At 41.5% G+C, this 22,682-nt stretch overlaps 1 protein-coding gene across 4 annotated transcripts in view; it reads left to right on the top strand.

Annotated features, from left to right (window-relative positions):
• mctp1a (multiple C2 domains, transmembrane 1a) overlaps positions 1-22,682 on the top strand; it is a 216,113-nt gene that overhangs the window by 180,065 nt on the left and 13,366 nt on the right. For all 4 annotated transcript variants that reach the window (XM_047380515.1, XM_047380514.1, XM_047380518.1 and 1 more), the window contains 3 exons: positions 6,659-6,768; positions 7,257-7,366; positions 8,148-8,245. In XM_047380515.1, the coding sequence (XP_047236471.1) occupies positions 6,659-6,768; positions 7,257-7,366; positions 8,148-8,245 (318 nt within the window). The remainder of the gene's footprint in view (positions 1-6,658; positions 6,769-7,256; positions 7,367-8,147; positions 8,246-22,682) is intronic.

Below are 22,682 nucleotides of genomic sequence, written 5' to 3'. Positions count from 1 at the left end.
AGTGGGATGTATGGTGCAGTACAATGGGCAAATGTAGGGCTTTTTTCGGATTTCTGTGTGTGAGAGGACGTGCTGTGCATCTAAACACTCCAGTAAAACGGATATGTGTTTTGACAATGAGAGAGGGAGGGAAAAAGATGTATGGGATAAATTATCTATTAAAAAAAACTTGGAACATCTGCTTCCTTCATGGGACACTGGAAAGGTGCCAGCTTGCCTGGTTTTATCTAAAGCTTTTTACACAGGCTCTGAGTTCATGTCGTCATTTCCTGGTAAAAGAGAGATGCTCTTTTAGTTCAATACCCAAAGGTTTTTTTTAAATACCTCTAAAGGACTGTATTAAAGTCCCAAGTTATAAAATTTGTGTCTGCTTGCTCCTCTGTTAAGTTAGCAATGCTTGGATTATTCACTAGAGAAACACTATTGCTGAAACCATTTAAACTATTTAAATAGATGACATAAAAGATAAAAAGCACTTCATGCTGCATTTGATATGCTGCCCAAATATTTCAGTCATAAAAAGTTAGACTTTGCCTAAAAATATAAAACGAAAAGAAAAACAAAATGCAAGGAGACTCTTTTTTAAGAAGTAAAATGTTTGTTTTTAATTGTAGAAGTAGAAAACAGGATTTGTCAGAAAGAATTTTCTTATTTTTCTCTTGTGTCAGAGATGATTTGATTATACAAAACAATTGTTACATGTCAAGACTTCTTTTATCCTCAACTTTGAGCTACACAGAGGTGTTTACAAAAACAGTGTTTTTTTTTTGTCACGATACTAAAATTTCAAATTCAATACCTATACTAAGAAAAATACTCAAGAGTACTACTTAAGAGCAAAGAAATATGATTAATTACATTATGACAATATTTTAACTACCTTAATAAGAGCAAAATCAATAGGGGACAGTTCAGCCCTTGCATAGAAAAAATATATAATTTAAAAGTGTAACTTCCTTGTGTGGCAATAGACAAAATAACAGTATAGGTGTTAATATACCTTTGAAATAGTCGTGTATTTTATGCATTTGTATAATACAGATTTTTTAATGTTCAACTACAGCAGCAGGGTAGGTAGCTTCTTCTAATCAATGCTTTATTCACTCACTGGATTATATTTATCTTCTTGTTTCCCTAAGTAAATAGAATATGATGTTGTTAGCAAAATTACAGTATGTTACTGGCATATGGAAAAAAATATACTTTCATAATCATATTAATTAAAAATACATATTTTTCATGTATAAGTAGAAAACATAAAATTTGTCAATAAAGCAGTGTGGCAGTAATATAAAGTAATAATTTGCGTTCTTGTACAGGTTTTCAAAATTTAATTTGTGTCACCCCTCTAGTATTCCTTGCTTTTCCAATTGTTTATTTTTTTCTTCTCTGTTCTCCTGGGGTGGAAATGGGAGGAATACTGACTCTCTCTGCAGTTACAAAATCAACAACAGTGATTTCAGATGCCCTCTGGGAGCTACATATTAGCATGCTGTCACATTTTATGTGACATTTCAATTTTTACTGTGCTGCCAGACTGAGCGATGCAAAACAAAGGAAAACAGGTGCAATTTTAGCACAGTAGCAATGAGCAGCAGTCACTTGTGGTTCAGACTCATTTCCTGGTGTGATGGGGTGCAATGTCGCTACTTTATAACTGTTGGGTTTATCATTTTTATGGTACAACCCAGCAGGGGGAAGAGTGTGATCGGGAGGTTAAAATGGTCTCAATAGACGCTCTTGTTTCCACCCAGTGGATGTAGGAGAGATATTTGGGTCCACCTAATAGACTCTCTGACCTCTCTCTTCTCTTCTTTAGCTCTAGGCCTCGGGTCATCGTGGAACAAACTGTCTGCTAAGTTTACAGCTGTTCACTTCATACTTTTCCACACAAATGTGCTTTGCAATGAGGGCATCTCTCAGCAAGAAATAAAAGAAAAGGATTCAAGCACTCAGGGGCACTTTCTCTTTTGTTTAATATTTAATCAAGCGTTTCAAGGAGTTTACCACATTGTTTACCACAATTTACCATCCAGTGCAATGTGGTTAGCCTGATTTGCTTTGTAGGTGTGTGAGTGTGTGTCCCTAGGCTCTCTTTGGTATCACTGAGTGTAATTTCTCCCTAACACATGCAAACAACTCAGATTTCTTTAAAGAGCATTCTCACTGCATTGCCAAGGAGGGCTCGGCAGAGATTTCACACTGCACGGCATACATCCAAACAATGACACAAACTTACAACCTAACCGCAAAAGATGCATTTATTGTCTCTAAATGCCACACATGCAATTAAAACATGCAACTCACGCCCAACATCAGCTCACAGAATATTTCTACTACCAGCCTGATGAGAGTTAATTGATGTCAAAGAGTTTCTTCCCTGTACAAACACATTTTCATTCATGCTCACAAACTGTCTTGATGCAGTTTTTATCTAATAACAAGATTCTCCAGTGACTTCATCTTGAGCTCACAGCCTATGTGCCCCTTAGAAATAGATCACAAAACAAATGATTGGATGAGGAACCAAGTTTATCTTGCCACAGCACACAGTAAGTGGGATGTTAAGGGAGGAGAAACAAAACTTTTAAATATTTTCCAGTGTTCCAGTTGTTGCAGAAGTTCTGTATGTGCATACACTGCTTACATGCAAATATCATTTGAGCTCCCTGTGTATAAAATTATAGAGTACAAATATCGCTTTTTATTTGGTTATCCCTTACCGTTGATGAATTTCTCATGAACAATTGGCAGGTGTGTGATAGTACACAGACAACGCTGTGAGTTAATGTGACATGTCAATCAACATGTCACCAACATGTCACAGTTGCAGCTGCAGTTACAGCTGCATGATCTAAAATGCACCATTGTCTATCAGAAAAAGCATTTTTTCTAATGCTTGCATTTGAAACATTCTAAGAGCCTTAGTGATTGACTTCAGTTTACCTATATGACACCAAATTACAACAAAAGTTATCTTAAGACCTTTTACAAACAGGTCAAATACATAAACAGTTATATCAAGTCCAATGTTTCAAGTTCAACTTAAATCAATACAATGTAATCATGCAATTTCTTTATGCATCCTGTGATTCAAACATATCCCTTTTTTATTATAAAGGCAACACAACCTTATACCATGTATCTTTTCTTTCTGGGCTGTGTATATGAATCATTACATTGCACTATATTTAAACGTGTTCAATAGAAAAAGAGGCCTTAACTTTTAAAATGAAGGGTTTATTTAGTGTGTGTTGGGATGTAATACTATTTGTAGAGTAACATAGCACGGCCAGGTGTGCAGATCAACCTTATCTCACAGCTGTAGGGTGTGTGTGTTTGTGTGCATATTAGGTTCCATTATAAGAACAGGTTGCCTGACTCCATATGTGCGCACTGTGCAGGGAAGCTGGGAAAACAAGGTTCTCCGTGGCCCTCAGTGTTATTGCTACCTCCCGCCTCCCCAAACTGTGTTTGAAGACAGGAAATAGGATTCAGACTGCAGTCCGAAGGGCATGTGGCAATGGTTTATACGCCAATGACCTCTGACCTATTGTCTCCACCCCTACCCGCTCTCACACCACTCCCATGGCCCTAAAACACTCTCCCCCGAGTCTGGGCTCAGAAATTATGTGTTCAAACCCAGCCCGGCTTGGCCCGACCTAACCAAGCCCAGTACAATAGACACTTCGTCCTGAGATTTGTTTGAGCACAGAATGAAAAACAGATGGACCTGAAAGAAAGGACCAAGAGAAGCAGGAGAGCGAGAGGGGGAAATATGAGGGAGTCTTGTAAAATATTTTTAAAGAAAAATAACCCAGAGAGGTTGTCTAATTATATCTATTTGTCTTCTGTGGTTTTGCTAGGGAGGCCATGTGGTCTCTCTGACTGCTCCATGGTTCATTTTTCACATTATCTGATCCAGGATGGAAAGCAAAAAATAAGTTGTTTTTTGTACGTTTGGTGTGTGTGTGTGTGTGTGTGTGTGTGTGTGTGTGTGTGTGTGTGTGTGTGTGTGCATGTGTGTGTGTGTGTGTGTGTGTGTGGGTGGGTAGGGGGGGGGTGTTGGTATCGTGGCTATTAGGACAGGAATTAGTCAGAGCTTTACTTCTCTAATCTACTATACTGAATCCATCTTACTCAATAGTGTAGGTTTGGTTTTTCTAAGAAAAACCAATGTGGTCTAAGACTTTTTTGTGTTTGGTTTTTATTTTTTTTTTACTTGAGTGGTTTAGCAAGCCACAGAACCAGAACCTGCTGGAGGGGTTACATATCCCTTCTGGCCTGGGAATGCCTTAGGATCTCCGGAGTGTGTCACTGGGAAGAGGGATGTCTGGGTTTTCCTAGACTTGTTTTCCCTGCAACCTAATCATGAGTAAGAAGAAATAATGGATTAATGGATGGATGGACGGACGGACGGATGGATGGATGGATGGCATGGATGGATGGATGGATGGATTATCTGACACCTGCAGTGTCTTGTAGGTGTCAGATGAGAGGAGTATTTATTCCACTTGAATCTTCAATTAATTTTATTGGGATTTTGTTAGGATTTGTTGGGATTTTGTGTGGTAGACCAACACAAGTAGTGCATAATAGTGGAAGGCTAATGACATGTAGAGATTAAAATATTAGCCATTTCCACTTAGCAAAGTAGCTCAAGTTCAACCAGAATCGATGGAGAAACAGCAATTTTCAAGTCTTGCCAATTAGATAGGGTCTGTATTTTGGCTGAGACATTTTACCACTTTAAAATCCTTCTATTTAAACCATCCCATTCTAGCTCTGGCTGTAGCTCAAGAGTTGTCTTCCTGGTTTAAGATGAACCTCCATCTTTGCCTCAAGTGTTTTGCAGCTTCTAACAGGTGTTCTTCCAAGAATGTCCTGTTATTATCTCCAACCATCTTCCCATTAAGTCTGAGCAACTTCACCGTCCCTGCTGAAGAAAAGCGTCCCTCACAGCATGATGCTGCCACCAATTATGTGTTATTGCAGGAGTGTTGTGTTAAGCATGATGTCCAGTGTTAGTGGCACTGTTTTCTGATGGTGCTTTTTCATGCAGGCCAGAAGGCTCAATTAGATCTGTTTCTCTGCAGCACATACAGAGTTACCATGGCTACATCTCTGATGATTAAGGCTGTCCTTGTCCAGGCCTGTAAATTTATGTCTGCTTTGTTAGGTTTGCTGTTTTCGCATGACAGATTGATTGAACTGTGCTTTGAGATGTTTGGAGTTTGGGATTTGCTTTATACTTCTCTGTAACTTTGTCCCTGACTGCTGTGATGTCTTCCTTGATCTTCATGATGTTTTTTGTTTTTTACTGAACATTTGTATTATACTGTTCAGGTGGGCTGTATTTACAACTTATAATGAGTTATAAAGGCAATGTGTTGTACTGAATTTGCTTTAGGGGTATGAGATTTGAATGGGTTGAATCCCTAATTACACCACACTTTTAGGATTGTCACTTGTAGAAGAATTTCAAAACTAGGCATCATTTTCCTTCCACTTCACAGTTGCGTCCTGCCCTGTTTTGGCAGCATGTAACTGTGATCTCGAAATCATATTTTTCGGGAACAAGTCCCCCAAAAATACATTAAACTTAGTGGTTGTAACATGACAAAATTTGAAATGGTTGTAGGGGAATAAATACCTTTGCTAGATAGCCTACTGTGTAAGGAAATTAGTCCTTTTCATTTGTGCATTACAGATTCTTGTTCTCTTAAATATAAAAAGTTTTTATGTCTTTTTTTGTTTTTCTTCTAAGTTTTTTGTGTGCTTAAAAACAAGGACTGCATAATTGGCCTGACATCCCATAGATGTCCCACAGAATGTTTTTTAAACTTTTTTTATGGGTGGTTCTATTAATTTCTGATTCCTGAGCATGCCCTCCAAGCACATGCATTAACAGAGTCTGCGTCTTGATGTCCTCCCTCAGCCACTGGCTTTGGGTCACCTCATTGTGTCCAGATCTGTCCCAGCCTGCCCGTCACTCAGCAGGCAGCTTGTTGACTGTTGCATGATGTCTAAAATTCTTCACTTTGTTTCAGTTTGATGGGTAGGATTTACATGAGACAGGCTTCCTATGTTTTTTTTTTCCTTGCCCCAGCGATATTCAAAGTTCACAATATGAGGTGCCTTTCATGATGGTTGACTGCTTTAATAAGGATGATAATGATGTCACAGCTGTACATCACCACAGCGTGCCAGCCAGCAGAACAAAAGAGGACTCTGCCTGGTTGTCCTAGCTGCTTGGCAGGACCAAAAAGAGAGAGAAAGAGGAGGGAGACGAAAGACTGATGTATCCATTTGGCTTTCAGTTTAATTCTGCATCTTTATTCACATATTCAAATTTTTCCTGTGAGTATTTGTAAGGAGGAAAACATTTTGATTTGTTCTGCCAACTTTATATCTTTATTACAGCCTGGAATGAAAGCACTCCGTCATTTCAGGCAGGATATCCAGTGATTTGGCTTCCAACTCCAAATCAAAGCTGTTTAAAGTGCATTGTTCTCAAAGAGATGCCTGTGCCCAGCCTCTGTCTTCTTTCTCCTCTTTCTCCTCTCCTTCTGTCTCTATTCTGTCCATCCGCATCTCCCCCCTTCCTCATCCTCGCTTTCTTCTTTGCTTCCCCACATCTCTATCTGTCCTCTTGCAGGACTCAGAGAGAAAGGGCTTCATGAACAAGCTTTATGCCATTCAGGACGTGTGCATCAGCGTGCAGAATGCACTGGATGAAGTGGCCTCCTATGGCGAGAGGATAAAGAAGTGAGTCGAAAGCCTGCTCCTCGGCACCAGGCCCACTTTCCTTTGCTTCGCTCCACATGTAAAGGTTCTTTTCCCACATTGCCAGGCCGCTCTGCCTTCCTGTGCCAGGCTAACCTATTGTAACTCAGTGTGTAAATCTTACTTAGGCCTGCATGACCTTTAAGTAAATCATAATTCACATCACTTCATGTGCATTCATACACATAACTTTATGACTGTACACCGCTGCATTGCAGACAAGCTTTTTCTTGTATTCATAAAAAAATTAAACTGAAATCATTTGCTTTCCATCAGCATGGGAACTGTAATGCTCTATAGTCGATATTGTATTAAGTTGTAGACAGTTTTCACCAAGAATGGCTGATCTGTAATTTGCTTTCATATGGTTCCTAGTTCGGAAAAAGGTACTTCTGTGAATGCTCAGTTGGAATAAGCTTTCTCAATGTCTTCTAATTTGAATCACTGTCCTGCTTCTTCTTCTTTTGCAGCACATTTAACTGGACCGTGCCTTTCTTAAGCTGGTTAGCGATTGTAGCTCTCGGCGTGGCCACAGTCGTCATCTATTTCATCCCTCTACGGTTCATTGTGCTGGCCTGGGGTGAGCTAATGCCAGTTATGAACATTAATTTTGATTATTTATATAAAATTGCACCCAAAAGTGTGCATACCCCTGATGTAAATGCCATGGTTTTGTGATTTCTTAATTTTGTGGGAAAAAAAAGACTTTGAAGTAGTTTTTCCAAATGTATTGTAACTTATATCTTGTACAATTCAAGTGAAAAACAAACACGTTTATATAGGAAAAAATGTTTTTAAAAAATCTGTAATTATTTTCTTGCCCAAATGTTGACAAAAATCTTTGGGGTCACTTGAAAAGGACTATGAACAAGAGATGTCCTTGCAATCTTTAAGATATTTTATAAGGCAGAGCAGGCAAATATACCAAAGAAGACTGAATGTTGAAACCGAATCACAGTATTAAATTAAACTTTTGCACATCAATGCAATTAGGTTATTTCACCTTCTTAAATTTTGTGGGGTTTTTTATCAGTTTTTTGTTTTTTAGTTGAGCTCTGGAGGACATATGTGGCACATTACATGTCGACAAAGTTTTGAAACGTTTTTTACTGGACAATCTTGTTTAAATGGCGTGTAAACTTTTGAAAGCCACTGTATAAATTCAAAACAAATCTGGTAATTAGAAATACAGCTTTCATGGTTGCTTCTTTTGGTTTTTGTAGGAAAAAAGTGTTAATGAACTAAACGTTTTGGATTTCTAAATATTGTATACTTGCAAGTACTGTGCAAGTACTTTATCCATCTGTAACTGTTCGTTCCCAATTCTTCTCTACCTGCCTACACCTTTTTTCTTTTAACAGGGGTGAACAAATTCACAAAGAAGCTGCGAGACCCTTACACCATCGACAACAATGAGCTGCTGGACTTTCTGTCCAGAGTGCCCTCAGATGTACAAGTGGTAGGTTAACTTTTTCGTTTTGAAGTCTCACCTGTAGGTTTTAAGCCTAACCTTCCATTTACACTGTCTGCTGAAGTTATGACTTTAACTTTTTTGCATATTGTCACGCTACAACCACAAACTTTAATGCTTTAATGCAACAGACGAACACATACTACCACCTAGTTGTGAATCAGAAAGAAAAAGACATGTTTTTAAATTTGTTTTTACAAATAAACATCTGAAAAGTATGAGGCACATTTGCATTTAGTTCCTTTTATTCTGACACCCATAACATGCAACCCAGAAGTTAGGTAATTAGTAAATAGTAATCCATCTGTTTGTAGTTTGATCACTGTATTAATGAGAGGTTCCTCAGAGAACATTAATAAACGAAAAGTATCTCGAAGCCTAAGGAACACATCAAACAGTTCATGAATAAAGATAAGAAAAAATGTAAAGCTGTGTTAGATAATAAAACAACAACCGAAACATATGATGGGCACAGCTGCCAGCCCACCTAGATATGGCCTAAAGTGACAAGACTAGACAAGAAGAACATGTATCAGAGAAGCAACCAAGAGACTCATTGTAACTCTGGAGAATTTACAGATATCAATTATTTGATATGGTGCCAATTCACAGGAAATGTCATCTCAAGGCACTTTACATAAAACCCAGATCCGAATTACATACAGAAATGTATAATCAAATCAGTCCAACCCTTTGATCAGATTCCTAGTTATAATACAATGCAATAGTTTATTTTGCAATTCCCTCCATTTATCCATCCATCGTCTATACAGGTCCTTCTCAAAAAATTAGCATATTGTGATAAAGTTCATTATTTTCTATAATGTAATGATGAAAATTTAACATTCATATATTTTAGATTCATTGCACACTAACTGAAATATTTCAGGTCTTTTATTGTCTTAATACGGATGATTTTGGCATACAGTTCATGAAAACCCAAAATTCCTATCTCACAAAATTAGCATATTTCATCCGACCAATAAAAGAAAAGTGTTTTTAATACAAAAAACGTCAACCTTCAAATAATCATGTACAGTTATGCACTCAATACTTGGTCGGGAATCCTTTTGCAGAAATGACTGCTTCAATGCGGCGTGGCATGGAGGCAATCAGCCTGTGGCACTGCTGAGGTCTTATGGAGGCCCAGGATGCTTCGATAGCGGCCTTTAGCTCATCCAGAGTGTTGGGTCTTGAGTCTCTCAACGTTCTCTTCACAATATCCCACAGATTCTCCATTGGGGTTCAGGTCAGGAGAGTTGGCAGGCCAATTGAGCACAGTGATACCATGGTCAGTAAACCATTTACCAGTGGTTTTGGCAAGGTGAGCAGGTGCCAGGTCATGCTGAAAAATGAAATCTTCATCTCCATAAAGCTTTTCAGCAGATGGAAGCATGAAGTGCTCCAAAATCTCCTGATAGCTAGCTGCATTGACCCTGCCCTTGATAAAACACAGTGGACCAACACCAGCAGCTGACACGGCACCCCAGACCATCACTGACTGTGGGTACTTGACACTGGACTTCTGGCATTTTGGCATTTCCTTCTCCCCAGTCTTCCTCCAGACTCTGGCACCTTGATTTCCAAATGACATGCAGAATTTGCTTTCATCCGAAAAAAGTACTTTGGACCACTGAGCAACAGTCCAGTGCTGCTTCTCTGTAGCCCAGGTCTGGGGAATATGGCACCTGTAGACCATTTCCTGCACACGCCTGTGCACGGTGGCTCTGGATGTTTCTACTCCAGACTCAGTCCACTGCTTCCGCAGGTCCCCCAAGGTCTGGAATCGGCCCTTCTCCACAATCTTCCTCAGGGTCCGGTCACCTCTTCTCGTTGTGCAGCGTTTTCTGCCACACTTTTTCCTTCCCTTCAGACTTCCCACTGAGGTGCCTTGATACAGCACTCTGGGAACAGCCTATTCGTTCAGAAATTTCTTTCTGTGTCTTACCCTCTTGCTTGAGGGTGTCAATAGTGGCCTTCTGGACAGCAGTCAGGTCGGCAGTCTTACCCATGATTGGGGTTTTGAATGATGAACCAGGCTGGGAGTTTTAAAGGCCTCAGGAATCTTTTGCAGGTGTTTAGAGTTAACTCGTTGATTCAGATGATTAGGTTCATAGCTCGTTTAGAGACCCTTTTAATGATATGCTAATTTTGTGAGATAGGAATTTTGGGTTTTCATGAACTGTATGCCAAAATCATCCGTATTAAGACAATAAAAGACCTGAAATATTTCAGTTAGTGTGCAATGAATCTAAAATATATGAATGTTAAATTTTCATCATGACATTATGGAAAATAATGAACTTTATCACAATATGCTAATTTTTTGAGAAGGACCTGTACTTGCTTATCCTTGCAGGATCGGGGGAGGGGCTGGTGCCTATCTCCAGCTGTCATTGGGGGAAAGGCTGGGTACTCCCTGGATAAGTTGCTAGTCCATCACAGGGCAATATACTGAAAAAACCAACCATGCAGGCACACATAAATATCTAAGGACAGTTCAGAGAGACCTATAACCCTTACATGTGTGCCTTTAGACTAGGTGAAGCCAGGAGAACCCATGGCTGCATGAAGAGAACATGCAAACTTCATACAGAAAGATTCCAGCTGGGAGTGAAACACAGGACCTTCTTGCTGCAAAGCAACAGTACTAACTGTGCCATTGTTCGTCTAGTAAGATTAAGAACAGCTTGTAATGCCAATTGGCAAAACATCATTTATGTAAGAAAGGCCAACAGATTGCATTGAGTCATTAACTTTTCAGCAAACCACCATTCTGAGCTAGCATTATGAGACATTGGAAAGGAATGACCCCCTTTTAACAGGAAGAGACTTCATGCACAACCAGGCTCAGTGTGAGAAGCCGTCTGCCACTGTAATCTTGGCGTTGGAGATGACAGAGCAGAAACAAAAACAAAAAAGCATTGTTCTAAATCTACCACACAGGTTGTAGAAACTAATAATTGTGCACTTCACGAATCCAGCGTTTATGGATGAATGGCAGAAGAAAGCCACCATTGAAAAAAGCTATAAGAAAATCCCTTGCTCAGGTCAGATGAGACCAAAATTGAAAATATTGGCTTACATGAAAAAACTGTGTTGTGGACATCACCCTGAACACACCATCCAAACAGTGAAAGATGGTGGTGGTAGCATCATCACTTGGGTATGCATTTAAAACTCGTTATAGGTTGAGTGGCTGAGCGCTGACAGTGGATCTGGGCTGCTTGGTGTTTCTCCCTGGGTTGTGGTTGCAGTGGCGGTGATGTGGTTTGTTTGTGTGGTTGTGGGGGCGTGGTGGGGGCCGTCGGCCCTGGGTGTGTGCCGCTGGCCGGGGACTGCTTGCGGGGTGAGTTCGTCCCATCTTGGTGTGGGATCATCGGCGTCCGTTTTGAGTACGTTGCTCAGTGGTGTCTGCTCCATTGCGCTTCTGGGAAGAGGCTGGGGTGGTGTTGCGCAGGGCCCTTCACTTGCTGTCCCGGTGCACAGTGTGTTGGAGGGCAGGATGCGGTGGGGGTGCTTGGTGTGGGGATGTGTGCAGAGATTCCGCTGTATGGATGTGTCTTCGTCGGCTTTTCGGGGGTGCAGTTCATCTGTGTGGGTGTGCCCCTGTGTGGAGGGGATTCATGGCGTTTGTGTTCGGGGGCATGGTATCTGTATCCTGATAGGGGGTGGCCCTGTGGGGAAATTCATAGTTGGGGTTCATGAGGCTCATGGGATTGAGATTGGAATTCATTGGGGGATTAGGATTGTTTTGTCTGGTTGTCTGGTTGGACTAGGTGGACCCCTCTTTTATTTGTGGCCCTCTCTCCGGATGGGGTCAGGGGTTGGCCAGTGTTGTTCGGGTTCGGACGGCTCTGGCACTAGCCTGGACTGGTCCTCGGGCGTTCTGCCTGTCTCCACCCCCGAATGAGGGGGACCACCTCCTGGTTTCGACCTGGGAGTATAGAGTATGAATGGTCAGTCAGTCAGTCATTTTGTACCGCTTATTCCATAGTGGGTCACGGGGAGTATGAATGGTATGAACGTCCATTGTTATGTGTCTTTACGTTAGGTGTGTGGGTGTGAGTGTTTTTATGTGTACGCAGGAGGGTGGGAATGTGTGATTGTGACTGTGTGCGCCTGTTTTTTTATCCGCTTGGGTCTTGAACTGTGATCCTGGCGGTGGTCCTCCTAGGTTCCTGTGCTCTGGTGGGCCTTTGGATGTCTGTGGCCCCGATCTCCTCAGTGTCTGTCTTGGGTCATTATTGCATATTTTTATGGAAAAACCTTATATACACAAGTGTGCTCACACTTACACCCACAGGTGTTTGGATTCAGGTGTTAACAGATACACAGATGTTCTATATTTAGCTGCAGTTGGCACTAAATTTATCTTGCATTCATTAGTACCGTGTACACTAACAACATTGCTGTTGTTATATATGCGTTTACGCAGGTGAGAAGCAGTCTTCTAGGTTGTTATTATGTATTCTCTTCATCCTTCTCTCGTGTATTCTTTTCTCCTTCTCTCTCCTCTTCCTTTTTGCCCCACCTTTTTGTTTTCATCTCTGTGTCCATTGCATTTGAAATCATCCCAAAGCAGTTTCTAATAACGTTTTTCTTGTATATTTCAGGCTGAGAATTATAGCGTTAGCCTTAATGCTCCACTTGTAAAAGTAAATCTGTTGGGCTTCTGCTAAGGAAACTCAGACAACAATTCTGAGTGCTACTCTGCCAGACAGGACACAATAAAAAAAAAAGAACAGGTTAAAGTTTTGATTGTAATACAACAAAAACTGAAAATATTCTGAGTGAATAAATACTGTTGCAAGCCACTCTTAAGATTTTCTGTCTCTTTTCTCTTGCCAGCCTTTTCTTTGCATAGTTGCAAATTTTTTATTTATTTTTGTGTGAATGCATGGTTTTTTGTTTTAGCCATTCCACCATCTAATCAAATTAATGTAAAGCTGTTTTTTGAGTGTTTTTCTATTAAAAGCTTCCCACACTAATTTGATTTCCTCTTACATGGCTGGAGCTGTGTTGCAAGATAACAAGGTTAAGTGAGTTTAGTGTTCAGCATATAACTAGGCTGATTGACTCCATACATACATGTTCTCCCACAATTAAAGGTGACTGTTGTTTTTCAGCAGTGCTGGTAAATGGAGCAGAGTGTAATTCAACAGCTTAACTGGCACCCTGGGGTTTTGCTTCAATGTTTACCATGAGATCAGATTAACGTTGACTGAAGGATTTAGATGCTTGCTTAGTAACAATGCACAGAAAAACTGTGTGCAATAACTATCCCATATTGTGCTGCCCAAGATGAAGTGCAGTTTAAACAGCCATTAGGCTGCAGCTTGTGGTGGCTTTACCCAGACCCGATGGGGTCCACTGTGGCCGTTAATGTCCTACTGTGATATGGACAGGCGGGGGCTCAAGCTGAATGACCTGTGGCGTCTGATAGGAGCAGTCCTCCTCCACATCAGCGCTGACACACTTCCTCTTTGATTGCTCATTGCCCACATCTTTCATTTTTACAGGGTCATAATCCTTGCCCCCTGCTCACCCCACAATCACTCCCTCTTTCTGCCCTTGCACAGGTCTGTTGTTTACAGCGAGCTGCTGCAGTAATACATTGACTTAAATGAGCCCAAGCTGTCCCCTCTGGTGGAGTGCAGCCAACTTACACACCTGAAGCTTGCGGGTGTGTAGCGATGAAGGGGCCCGAGCCCGGCAGGTACAAGCTCTTTACAAGGCTCCTAATGAGGGCCTCCTGGCTAGGAGGGGCAGATGTAGTGCTCTGATTCAGTGGCTGTACCTCTGGAGTTGTACCTACTGTAAACATAATACTGTAAGTGCTAATGTACATTTAGTCCTGAAGCTGTGGGAAGGGAATTTATTGCCAGGTGTCACAGTGAGTTTAAAGGCTTGCAATGACACAAACTGAAACAGAACCCAAAAACAGATTATTTGTAATCTGGATAATGGGACAAGCTTAAAAAAAGGTTGATTATGTTTTTTTAAATGACTCTATTAGGGCAAGAAAGATTAAAGGAAATTTTAACACTGAAAACTGTGGTGATAACTTTCTCACTGACTCCAAAGTCATTTTTGGAAAAATACACCCTTCTCTGCGGTCATTGGCTGAAAACAGAACAGAACGTTCTTCTCTGCTTCAGGTGGTGGGTTCATTTGGTTGTCTGCCCCTTGCCTTACTGGGTCAAAGGCGTCAATGGGCAGAAAGCCCTTGAGGCTTTCAGATGATGGTGAGATCCAAATGGATCGTCCCCTCACTGGCTCGTGTCTGTGCCACCCGCTGGCATGGGTGCAGAGGTCCACTATGCCTGACACCATGGATGACTAATGGAGTGCTATTTCAGGGCCCTGGTGTGACCTCACACACATACATAATCATCCCTACAAGTTCTCCCAGCTGCCATGCACCTAAGGTGGGTTGGGAGCATTTCAGTGCACCGTTCCGCATCATTTAGAGGTGCTTGAGTGCAAGCAGAACTGATGAGGTTCTAATGATTTTATATACAAGGGGCAATCACACTAGGCCATCTTAACTTAGTATATAGCTTTACAGCACTACAGAAGCTGTTGATTAGATGCTGAATCTTTTGTAGCATAGTTTTTTTTACTTCACTGGATTCTCTGTATTTTAAAATGAGGTTCTGGTAAAAGGCTCTGATTAATTATTACCTTCCTTGTAGTGACTGATTCTCCTGGAGTCTTCATTTAAGATAAATCCAGGTCAGTCAGTTCTAAAGGCTAATGCTAACAGTTAGTCCACAAGGTGCAAGTCAAATCTGAAAAATGTCATATTAGTTAGTTAAAAATTATTTCCAGTCTGTAGTGGTCAGTATTTTTCAAAAGAAGGAGCAGTGGTGAATTGGTGAAAGTGTCATGGCTCATTGATTCACGTGCAAAGTTAAGGCTGGCCCATTTAGACCAGTTGAAAAGATAAGCTACTTTAGCTTGATTGCTAAGTAAGTTAATGCTGGTATTGATAAAAACAAAAGTGTCAGAATACACAATGACCCATTCATGCTGACCCTTATCCATTGCAGACAGCACCAACAATGGACACCCAAGCATCAAGGTGGACAACAGATGTATAGAAGAAGGTGTCCTGGTCTGATAAATCACCTTTACTTTTACATCACATGTGTGGCTGGACCATATGATGCCAGGATGCACTACGGACAGAAAGCAAGTTGGTGGATGCAGTTTGATAGTTTGGGTAATGTTCTGCTGGGAACTTTAGGTTCTTCTATCCATGTGGACATCACTTGACTCTTACCACCAACATAAATATTGTTCCAGACCTTGTACACCCTTTCATGGAAATGGTATTCCCTGACGGCTGGGGCTACTTCCAGCCAGATAATTTAACTGTGACAAAGCAAAAATGCTTCGAGAATGATTTGAGTTGTTGACTTGGCCTCCAGATTCCCTAGATCTCAGTCCAATCAAGCCTCGTGGGATGTCTTGAAAAACAAGTCTGATTCATGAAAGCCCCACCTTACATGACCTAAAGTACCTGCGTCATATTGGTGCCAGAAACCATAGCACAACTTCAAGGTAAGGCCTCAATGAGTCATGGCTGTTTTGACAGCAAAAAGGGGAGCATCTTTTTCTCAGTAAATATTGCACACAGGAAGATCAGTGATGGTGCACCACCTTCTAACTCCATTTTGTGTGTAAATCATTGTCACCTTCTCTATTAAAAAAAAAACGTCCAATGCAATTGTTGGAAAAAAGCAGCTTGAAAATACAGTTTGCACAATCCACTATGGCATCTTTGAGATTGGAACCCCCTCTCAGGCTAGCCGTTACCCATAGCCACTAGGACCAACTAATCTAGATTTATACTAAATGAAAAAGCCAAGACAATTGTCTTCTGCAAGTAAGATATTAAGTATGTATAACCTGTTAAAAGTATCCTACTTCAAAAATCCTGAAGTATCTCTATGGTTGCTTAAACTTTAACAAGCAACCAACTCAGACTACCTGCCCCAAAAACAACACTGTAAGACATCCTTTACATCCTTGTTGGTTTATATAAACTGAAGTTCCTTTTACGAACTGAAAGGTTTAATTTATGCTCATCATCTCCCTCCATGAGCAACCATTTTAAAGACAATCATGATGTATTGGTCATGTGTGCGAGAATATCACCTTTCCCTCTCCTAATACCAGCTTTCTGTGTTTGCTTTTTTATATTTTACCAGTCTACGCTATCTTCATAATCACTATCAGCAAAATCCTCCATTTTCAAACAAGGCCGAGCTGGAAAACACTCACATTGCAGATTATTCCCTACCTGGCGTTTGGGACGTGCCCATACTCCTAGTATGTTTTATGACACCATTAGGAATGTGAGCTAGGGAGAGCATAAGTAGGGCCAAGGCAATTAGCATGCGAAGTGGCCCTTTATGATAGCTGTAAAGGAGCTGGTTCAAATCCCCAATACAAAAATAAGCATGAATTCCAATTTAGGGCCTAATGAACAGCAGGGAGTCTGGTTAATATTTTTAGGCACCATTTATGTTTGCAATGAAACCTCAGTGGATGTAGAGGAAATAAAAGAAGGACAGTTAAGGTTTGAAACACTGCCAGATATCATCAATTACCTCCTGCAGAAGTGTCTTTCCCCTTCGCTTTGCCCTTCCCAAGTTTGGAGACATTTCACCAAAAAATAGGCAATTAGTCTCTATTCAGCACGTGTCTTGTCACAGCAACTAATAGGACGGATTTTCCATTTTCTCTGTGAGCCATTTCTTGTTTTGTTTGTTTATTAGCCTATGTCACCTTGGAACACAGTTTCTTTTAGCACAACACAATAGCTTTGGGTGCTGAATCCTCAGTCTGCACACATTAGTGTTTCCCCGCAACCATCTCAGGTATCACCTGAGATGAAAACTGCGTTTGACTGAGTTTTGTGCTCTCTTAATAAAACTATGGTATCATTAAAGTGATGCTCTTTTTCCTTATTTTGAATTTGTTTATTTACTCGCCTATCTGCTTTTTTGTTTTCTTTACTCAGTCACCCACCTTGCATGTCTGCCCACACTGGCATCATCAAAACACTGTCAAAGGTTCAATGTGAGAAGGAGAAAGAGAATGAAAGACAGTGAGGAGAGGCGGGGAGGAGCAGGTCCCGAGATGCTTTATGGGTACCGCTGTTAAACGAGGCACAACGCGCAGTACACGGCACCCCTTCAGCAGAGCACACTTCAAAGCCTGTTTTTGCACTTGTACTGTCAACATTTGGGGAGAAGGAACGGAGTTAGGGTGGAGGAGCAGCCTTTGAGCAGCGTTGGGTCTTAACACACCTCTTCTCCTGTCTGTTTTCTCTTTAAGCTCCCCGCCTGTGTTCCAAATTGGTTATGTGCTTGCTGCATTACCTCACATTTGGCTTTTTACTGAGTTTCGTTACCTTTTTATTTTGTTAACGGCCCACTTTCTCCTTGCTCACTCTGACATTTCCCTTTTTCTTTTTTACTTTAACTAGCTCCTGTTGTCTGCATTGGTGTGGTTGCGGTGTGTGTGTGTGTGTGTATGTGTGTGTGTGTGTGTGTGTGTGTGTGTGGTATTAGGTGAGGTGAGCAGGGAGCCAAGGGTGTAGCATCAGGCAGGCCTGTCACCTGTGAAGCGGGATTGAACCTGTAATGCATGAGCCCCATTTCTCCCTGGCTGGCAGCTCTTCACAGAGAAAACTTGTCTTTGATTGAAATCTTTTTTTTCCCGCACCATTTTCTTTTGTTGATCCCTTTTGCTGCTCTACATGAGAAGGAAAAGCCATACTTTCTACTGACAAGCAAACTTTTTTTTGTTTGCATGTGCTTACAAAGTGTTTTGTTTGGACAGGAACGTCACCGTGCAGAATTAAACCGCCGTGCAGGTTTTTTTTGGGGTTGTTTTTTGTTTTTGTTTTTGCTGCTGTAGGTGTTTGGCCTTGTAAATAGAAATGTGAAGTTATTCTGCATTGTACCTGCCCAACTATTGATTTTATTTGTGATTGTTTAAAGCACAGGATGGGAATAAGAGGATTATTTTACTAGGATTAATTATATTTGATTTTAGCAGGTACAAGTGCATCTCAATAAATTTAAATATTTTAAAAAAGCAATTTTTTGTTTAATTAAGTTCTAAAAGTGAAACTCATATGTAGAATCATTATGCAATTAGTGATATTATTCAACCATTTATTTCTGTTATTTCTGAAAACCAAAAATGTTGTTCCTCAGAAAATAAGAAATTCACATAAGACCAATAAAAAGGGATTTTTAATACAGAAATATTAGGTAATGGCTATGTCATCATGGGTTAGCTTGCAAACTTGAAAGCTGTGCAGCAGACAGTCACTGACACCCTCTAAAAGGAGGGTAATAAATAAAGGGTCATTGCCAAAAACAGCTGGCTGTTTACAGAGTGCTGTATCAAAGGATATTAAAGGAAAGTTGAGTGAAAGGAAAAAGTGAGTTTGAAATAGGTGCACAAGCAACCAGCGAAACCAGATCCTTGAAATTGGATTGTGAAGCTAAACCTATTGAAGAGTTTGAGGGAGATTCATAAAGTGTGGACTGCACCTGGTGTCAGTGCTTCAAGAGATACTGATTTAATTTACAAACAGGACTTACCACTCACACTGCTAAATGTGTCAATGCCTTGTTTATTTAAAGTTACGCCACTGTGTGCTTGATTGACTAACAAACAGAAGAGAAAGATGAAAGACCCCAGACCCAACAATGCAAATGTGTGTAATGAATCTATTTAAGAGTTTCTCTTTTCGAATTTAGTTACAGAAATAATAATTTATTTTTAATGATATTCTTATTTATTGAGATGCACCCATATGTGCTGGTATTTTGTTGTTGATGATGCCTATTTTATCTTTTATAGATCAGGCATGGTCACTGCATGGAGTCTGGGCATTCATGGTTTCCATACACATGTGCACAATGATGAAGGCTAGAAAAAACCTTTAATGTTTAGTTTTTCTTTTAGTTTTTTTCATGTTGTCAGTTTTAGTTTGAAGAGCTTTAAAATCCTCCACACAGACATTACAGGGGTTGTCATCAGCAGTCATCACCTCCAGATGATACAATTTCCCAGTGTTTTACCTTGTCCCTTCGTCAAGGAATACACAGAATAAACAGGGAGACACAGGATATTTCTTAAAGAAATAAGCTGTTGTTGACAAAATTTCAAAAAGTGTTAAGCTGTTAAGAAATTGACAGTGTATTTAATAGGAAGTAAATGTTGAAGTGTCCAGTTATTTTTGACAGTAAGTGCTTTTTAAAGGTAATATTAAATACTACATGAGATACCATGCTTTGGTTGATAAGGGTACTTCACGGTTTGTCTTTCTTCATCTGTTTTGTGTCATTAAGTCCTGCACTGCACTTCTTTCTTGTTTTACAGTGCATTTGTTCAGCTGTTCAGTTGGATGCGTGTGTGTGCTTTATTTTTCTTATTGAATGTAGGATTCATGCATTTCAGGACCGGAAGGCTTCATTGAGCCGTCAGAATGAGCTAGTACAAGAGGAATGGTAAAGGCTTGTTCCCAGCCAGTGCTGAGATTTTCCTGTTCTCGTCCACAGTAGATAGAGCTACCATGAGACAAAACAGGGAAACCTTATTGATGTGAGTTTGCTGTCTGCCTGAGGAATCAGAGAAGGTGTCAGTCAGTCAGACAAACAGAGTAGCCTGTAGTACGACAACTTAAAAAAGATTTTTCAGACGATGCTTGCTGTTTGGTGCAGAGTCTCTTAAGTTTATTTTTTTCTATTAGTATTCTGATTCAGTGGCTACTGCTTGTCAATGTCTTGAATCTATCTGAGCTAGCTGCTGAATGTGTGTGGATGTCTGAAAAGCAAATGGTTGCCGATGACAGCCTTTATTTGTTCAGGCAGTGTGGCGGCTGCGTTGATATACTGTACCCATCACTTTCAGGTCAGGACAGATTTTTTATCTTGGATCTAAGTTTTACATCAGTTGGGGAATCATGTCATGTTGGAAAAATGTGTAACTCTCTCCCTTGGCAGTGTTGAACTTCATGTTAGGGTGTGAAGTAGTGCAGTTTCCAAATTTAATTTTTAAAGTTAGTAGTGGTGCAGTGTGGAATACCTTTCACTAGATGAAACTAAGTGTGGACATTTAGAAAAATCTTCACTCTTTGCTTTTCTGGGTTAAATAAGTGTATTTCTTTTAACTAAAAATTATTTTAGTGCCAAAATCTTTTCCTTCTGGTGTCTATTGCTGTGTTAGTTTAGTATGGCAATTAAACATAAAACACTTCTTTTAAAACATTTTATTTTAGCTTCTCAGTGGGTGAAACATCTAATTCATTTGAGAAATACAGATACGATCTGCCACCATTTAGCTTTCTCTGATTAACTGCAAGTTTTTATTATTGATAAGACCATCAGGTATTGTAGTGGAAAAGTATTCTGTTGCTTAATCCATTAACTATTCAAGTTAGTACTTTGTAAAAGTATTCATATACTTTCAGCTATTACACATTTTGTCACATTATAACCACAAAGTTCTGTGTATTTTCTTTGGAATAGGTTAACACAAACCACGCATATTTGTGAAATGTAAGTAAAATGACTATACAAGGACTATACGATCGAGGCACTTGACGTCGCCCGGTATGGCGGAGCCGGGGTCCCACCCTGGAGCCCGGCCTGGGGTCGGGACCCATCAGAGAGCACCTGGTGGCTGGGATGCTCCTCGCAGGACCCGGCTGGGCCAAGCCCGAAGGAGAGACGTGGGGCCATCCCCCAGTGGGCCCACCACCTGCAGGGGGAACCGAGGGACCGGTGCAAACAGGATTGGGCGGCAGACGAAGGTGGAGACCTCGGCGGCCCGATCCCCAGATGCTTAGGCTGGCTCTAGGGACGTGGAATGTCACCTCACTGAGGGGTAAGGAGCCCGAGCTTGTGCGGGAGGTCGAGAGATATCGACTAGAAATAGTCGTGCTCACCTCCACGCACAACGTGGGCCCTGGAACCCATCTCCTCGAGAAGGGCTGGACTCTCTTCTTCTCTGAAGTGGCCCACGGGGAGAGGCGGCGGGCTGGGGTAGGTTTGCTTGTTGCCCCCCAGCTCAGCCGTATCGTGTTGGGGTTTACACCAGTGGATGAGAGGGTTGCATCCCTGCGCCTTCGGGTTGGGGACAGGCCTCTGACTGTCGTTTCGGCATACGGGCCAGGCGGTGGTGCGGAGTACCCGGCCTTGTTGGTGTCCCTGTCGGGGGTGCTGGATAGTGCCCCTCCCAGGGACTCCATTATTCTGCTGGGGGACTTCAACACCCACGTGGGAAACGACAGTGACACCTGGAGAGGCGTGATCGGGAGTGTAGAATATAAACTATCTATGTGTGTAACTGGAATGTGCTGATAGAGGTCATAAATTGGTGAAGGACGGGGGAGCAGCAGATAGGGAGTGAAGGAGACAGGATAAGATGAACCTGCTGGAAGTAATAACAGGAAGCACTCCTTATTTGGACATAAGGAACTGTTATGCTGTACAACTAAGTGATATGATATATGTAAAAAAGGAAATGTTGAACACGCCGTGGAGACTTAATAAAACGAGCTGGAAGCGGAGAGGGAGCAGAGTTGTTGCCCGCAGGTGTTGGCTGGGGCATCTCTCTCCCTCTGCGCAGAGGCGAACTTAAGCTGATTGTACTTTGTGTTTATTTCACTCTTTTGAAACCTGTGCCCAAATTAACGGACCTGGGTAAGCAGAGATGGCTTCGACAGGAGGAATGGCCTACCCGATCTGAATCCGAGTGGTGTTTCATTATCGGACTTCTGTGCTAGTCACGGATTGTCCATAATGAGCACCATGTTCAAGCATAAGGGTGTCCATCAGTGCACTTGGCACCAGGACACCATAGGCAGGAGGTCGACGATCGACTTTGTTGTCGTGTCGTCAGACCTTTGGCCGCATGTTTTGGACACTCTGGTGAAGAGAGTGGTGAGTTGGATCCGCTGGAAGAGGAGAAAGTCGGACAGACATAGCAGGCCCAAGCGCATATTGAGGGTCTGCTGGGAACGTCTGGCAGAGCCCTCGGCCAAAGATGTATTCAATGGACCATGTTCTCCGCATCTATTGTTGATGCTGCTGCCTGTAGCTGAGGCCGTAAGGTCTGTGATGCCTGTCGCGGCGGCAATGCCCGAACCCGGTGGTGGACACCGGCAGTAAGGGACATTGTCAAGCTGAAGAAGGAGTCCTATTGGCTGTGGGAGGCTGCTGACCTCAACTGGGGACATTATCGGGCGGTGGAAGGAGTACTTTGAGGATCTCCATAATCCTGCCATCATGCATTCCCTGGTGGAAACTGAGGCTGGGGACTCGGCGTTAGACTTTTTCATCACCCAGGTTGAAGTCACCGTGGTGATTAAAAAGCTCCGTGGTGGCAG

Source organism: Girardinichthys multiradiatus, chromosome 12 (assembly GCF_021462225.1).
Source record: "Girardinichthys multiradiatus isolate DD_20200921_A chromosome 12, DD_fGirMul_XY1, whole genome shotgun sequence".
NCBI lineage: Eukaryota > Metazoa > Chordata > Actinopteri > Cyprinodontiformes > Goodeidae > Girardinichthys > Girardinichthys multiradiatus.
This window is presented reverse-complemented; position numbering and strand designations above follow the sequence as displayed.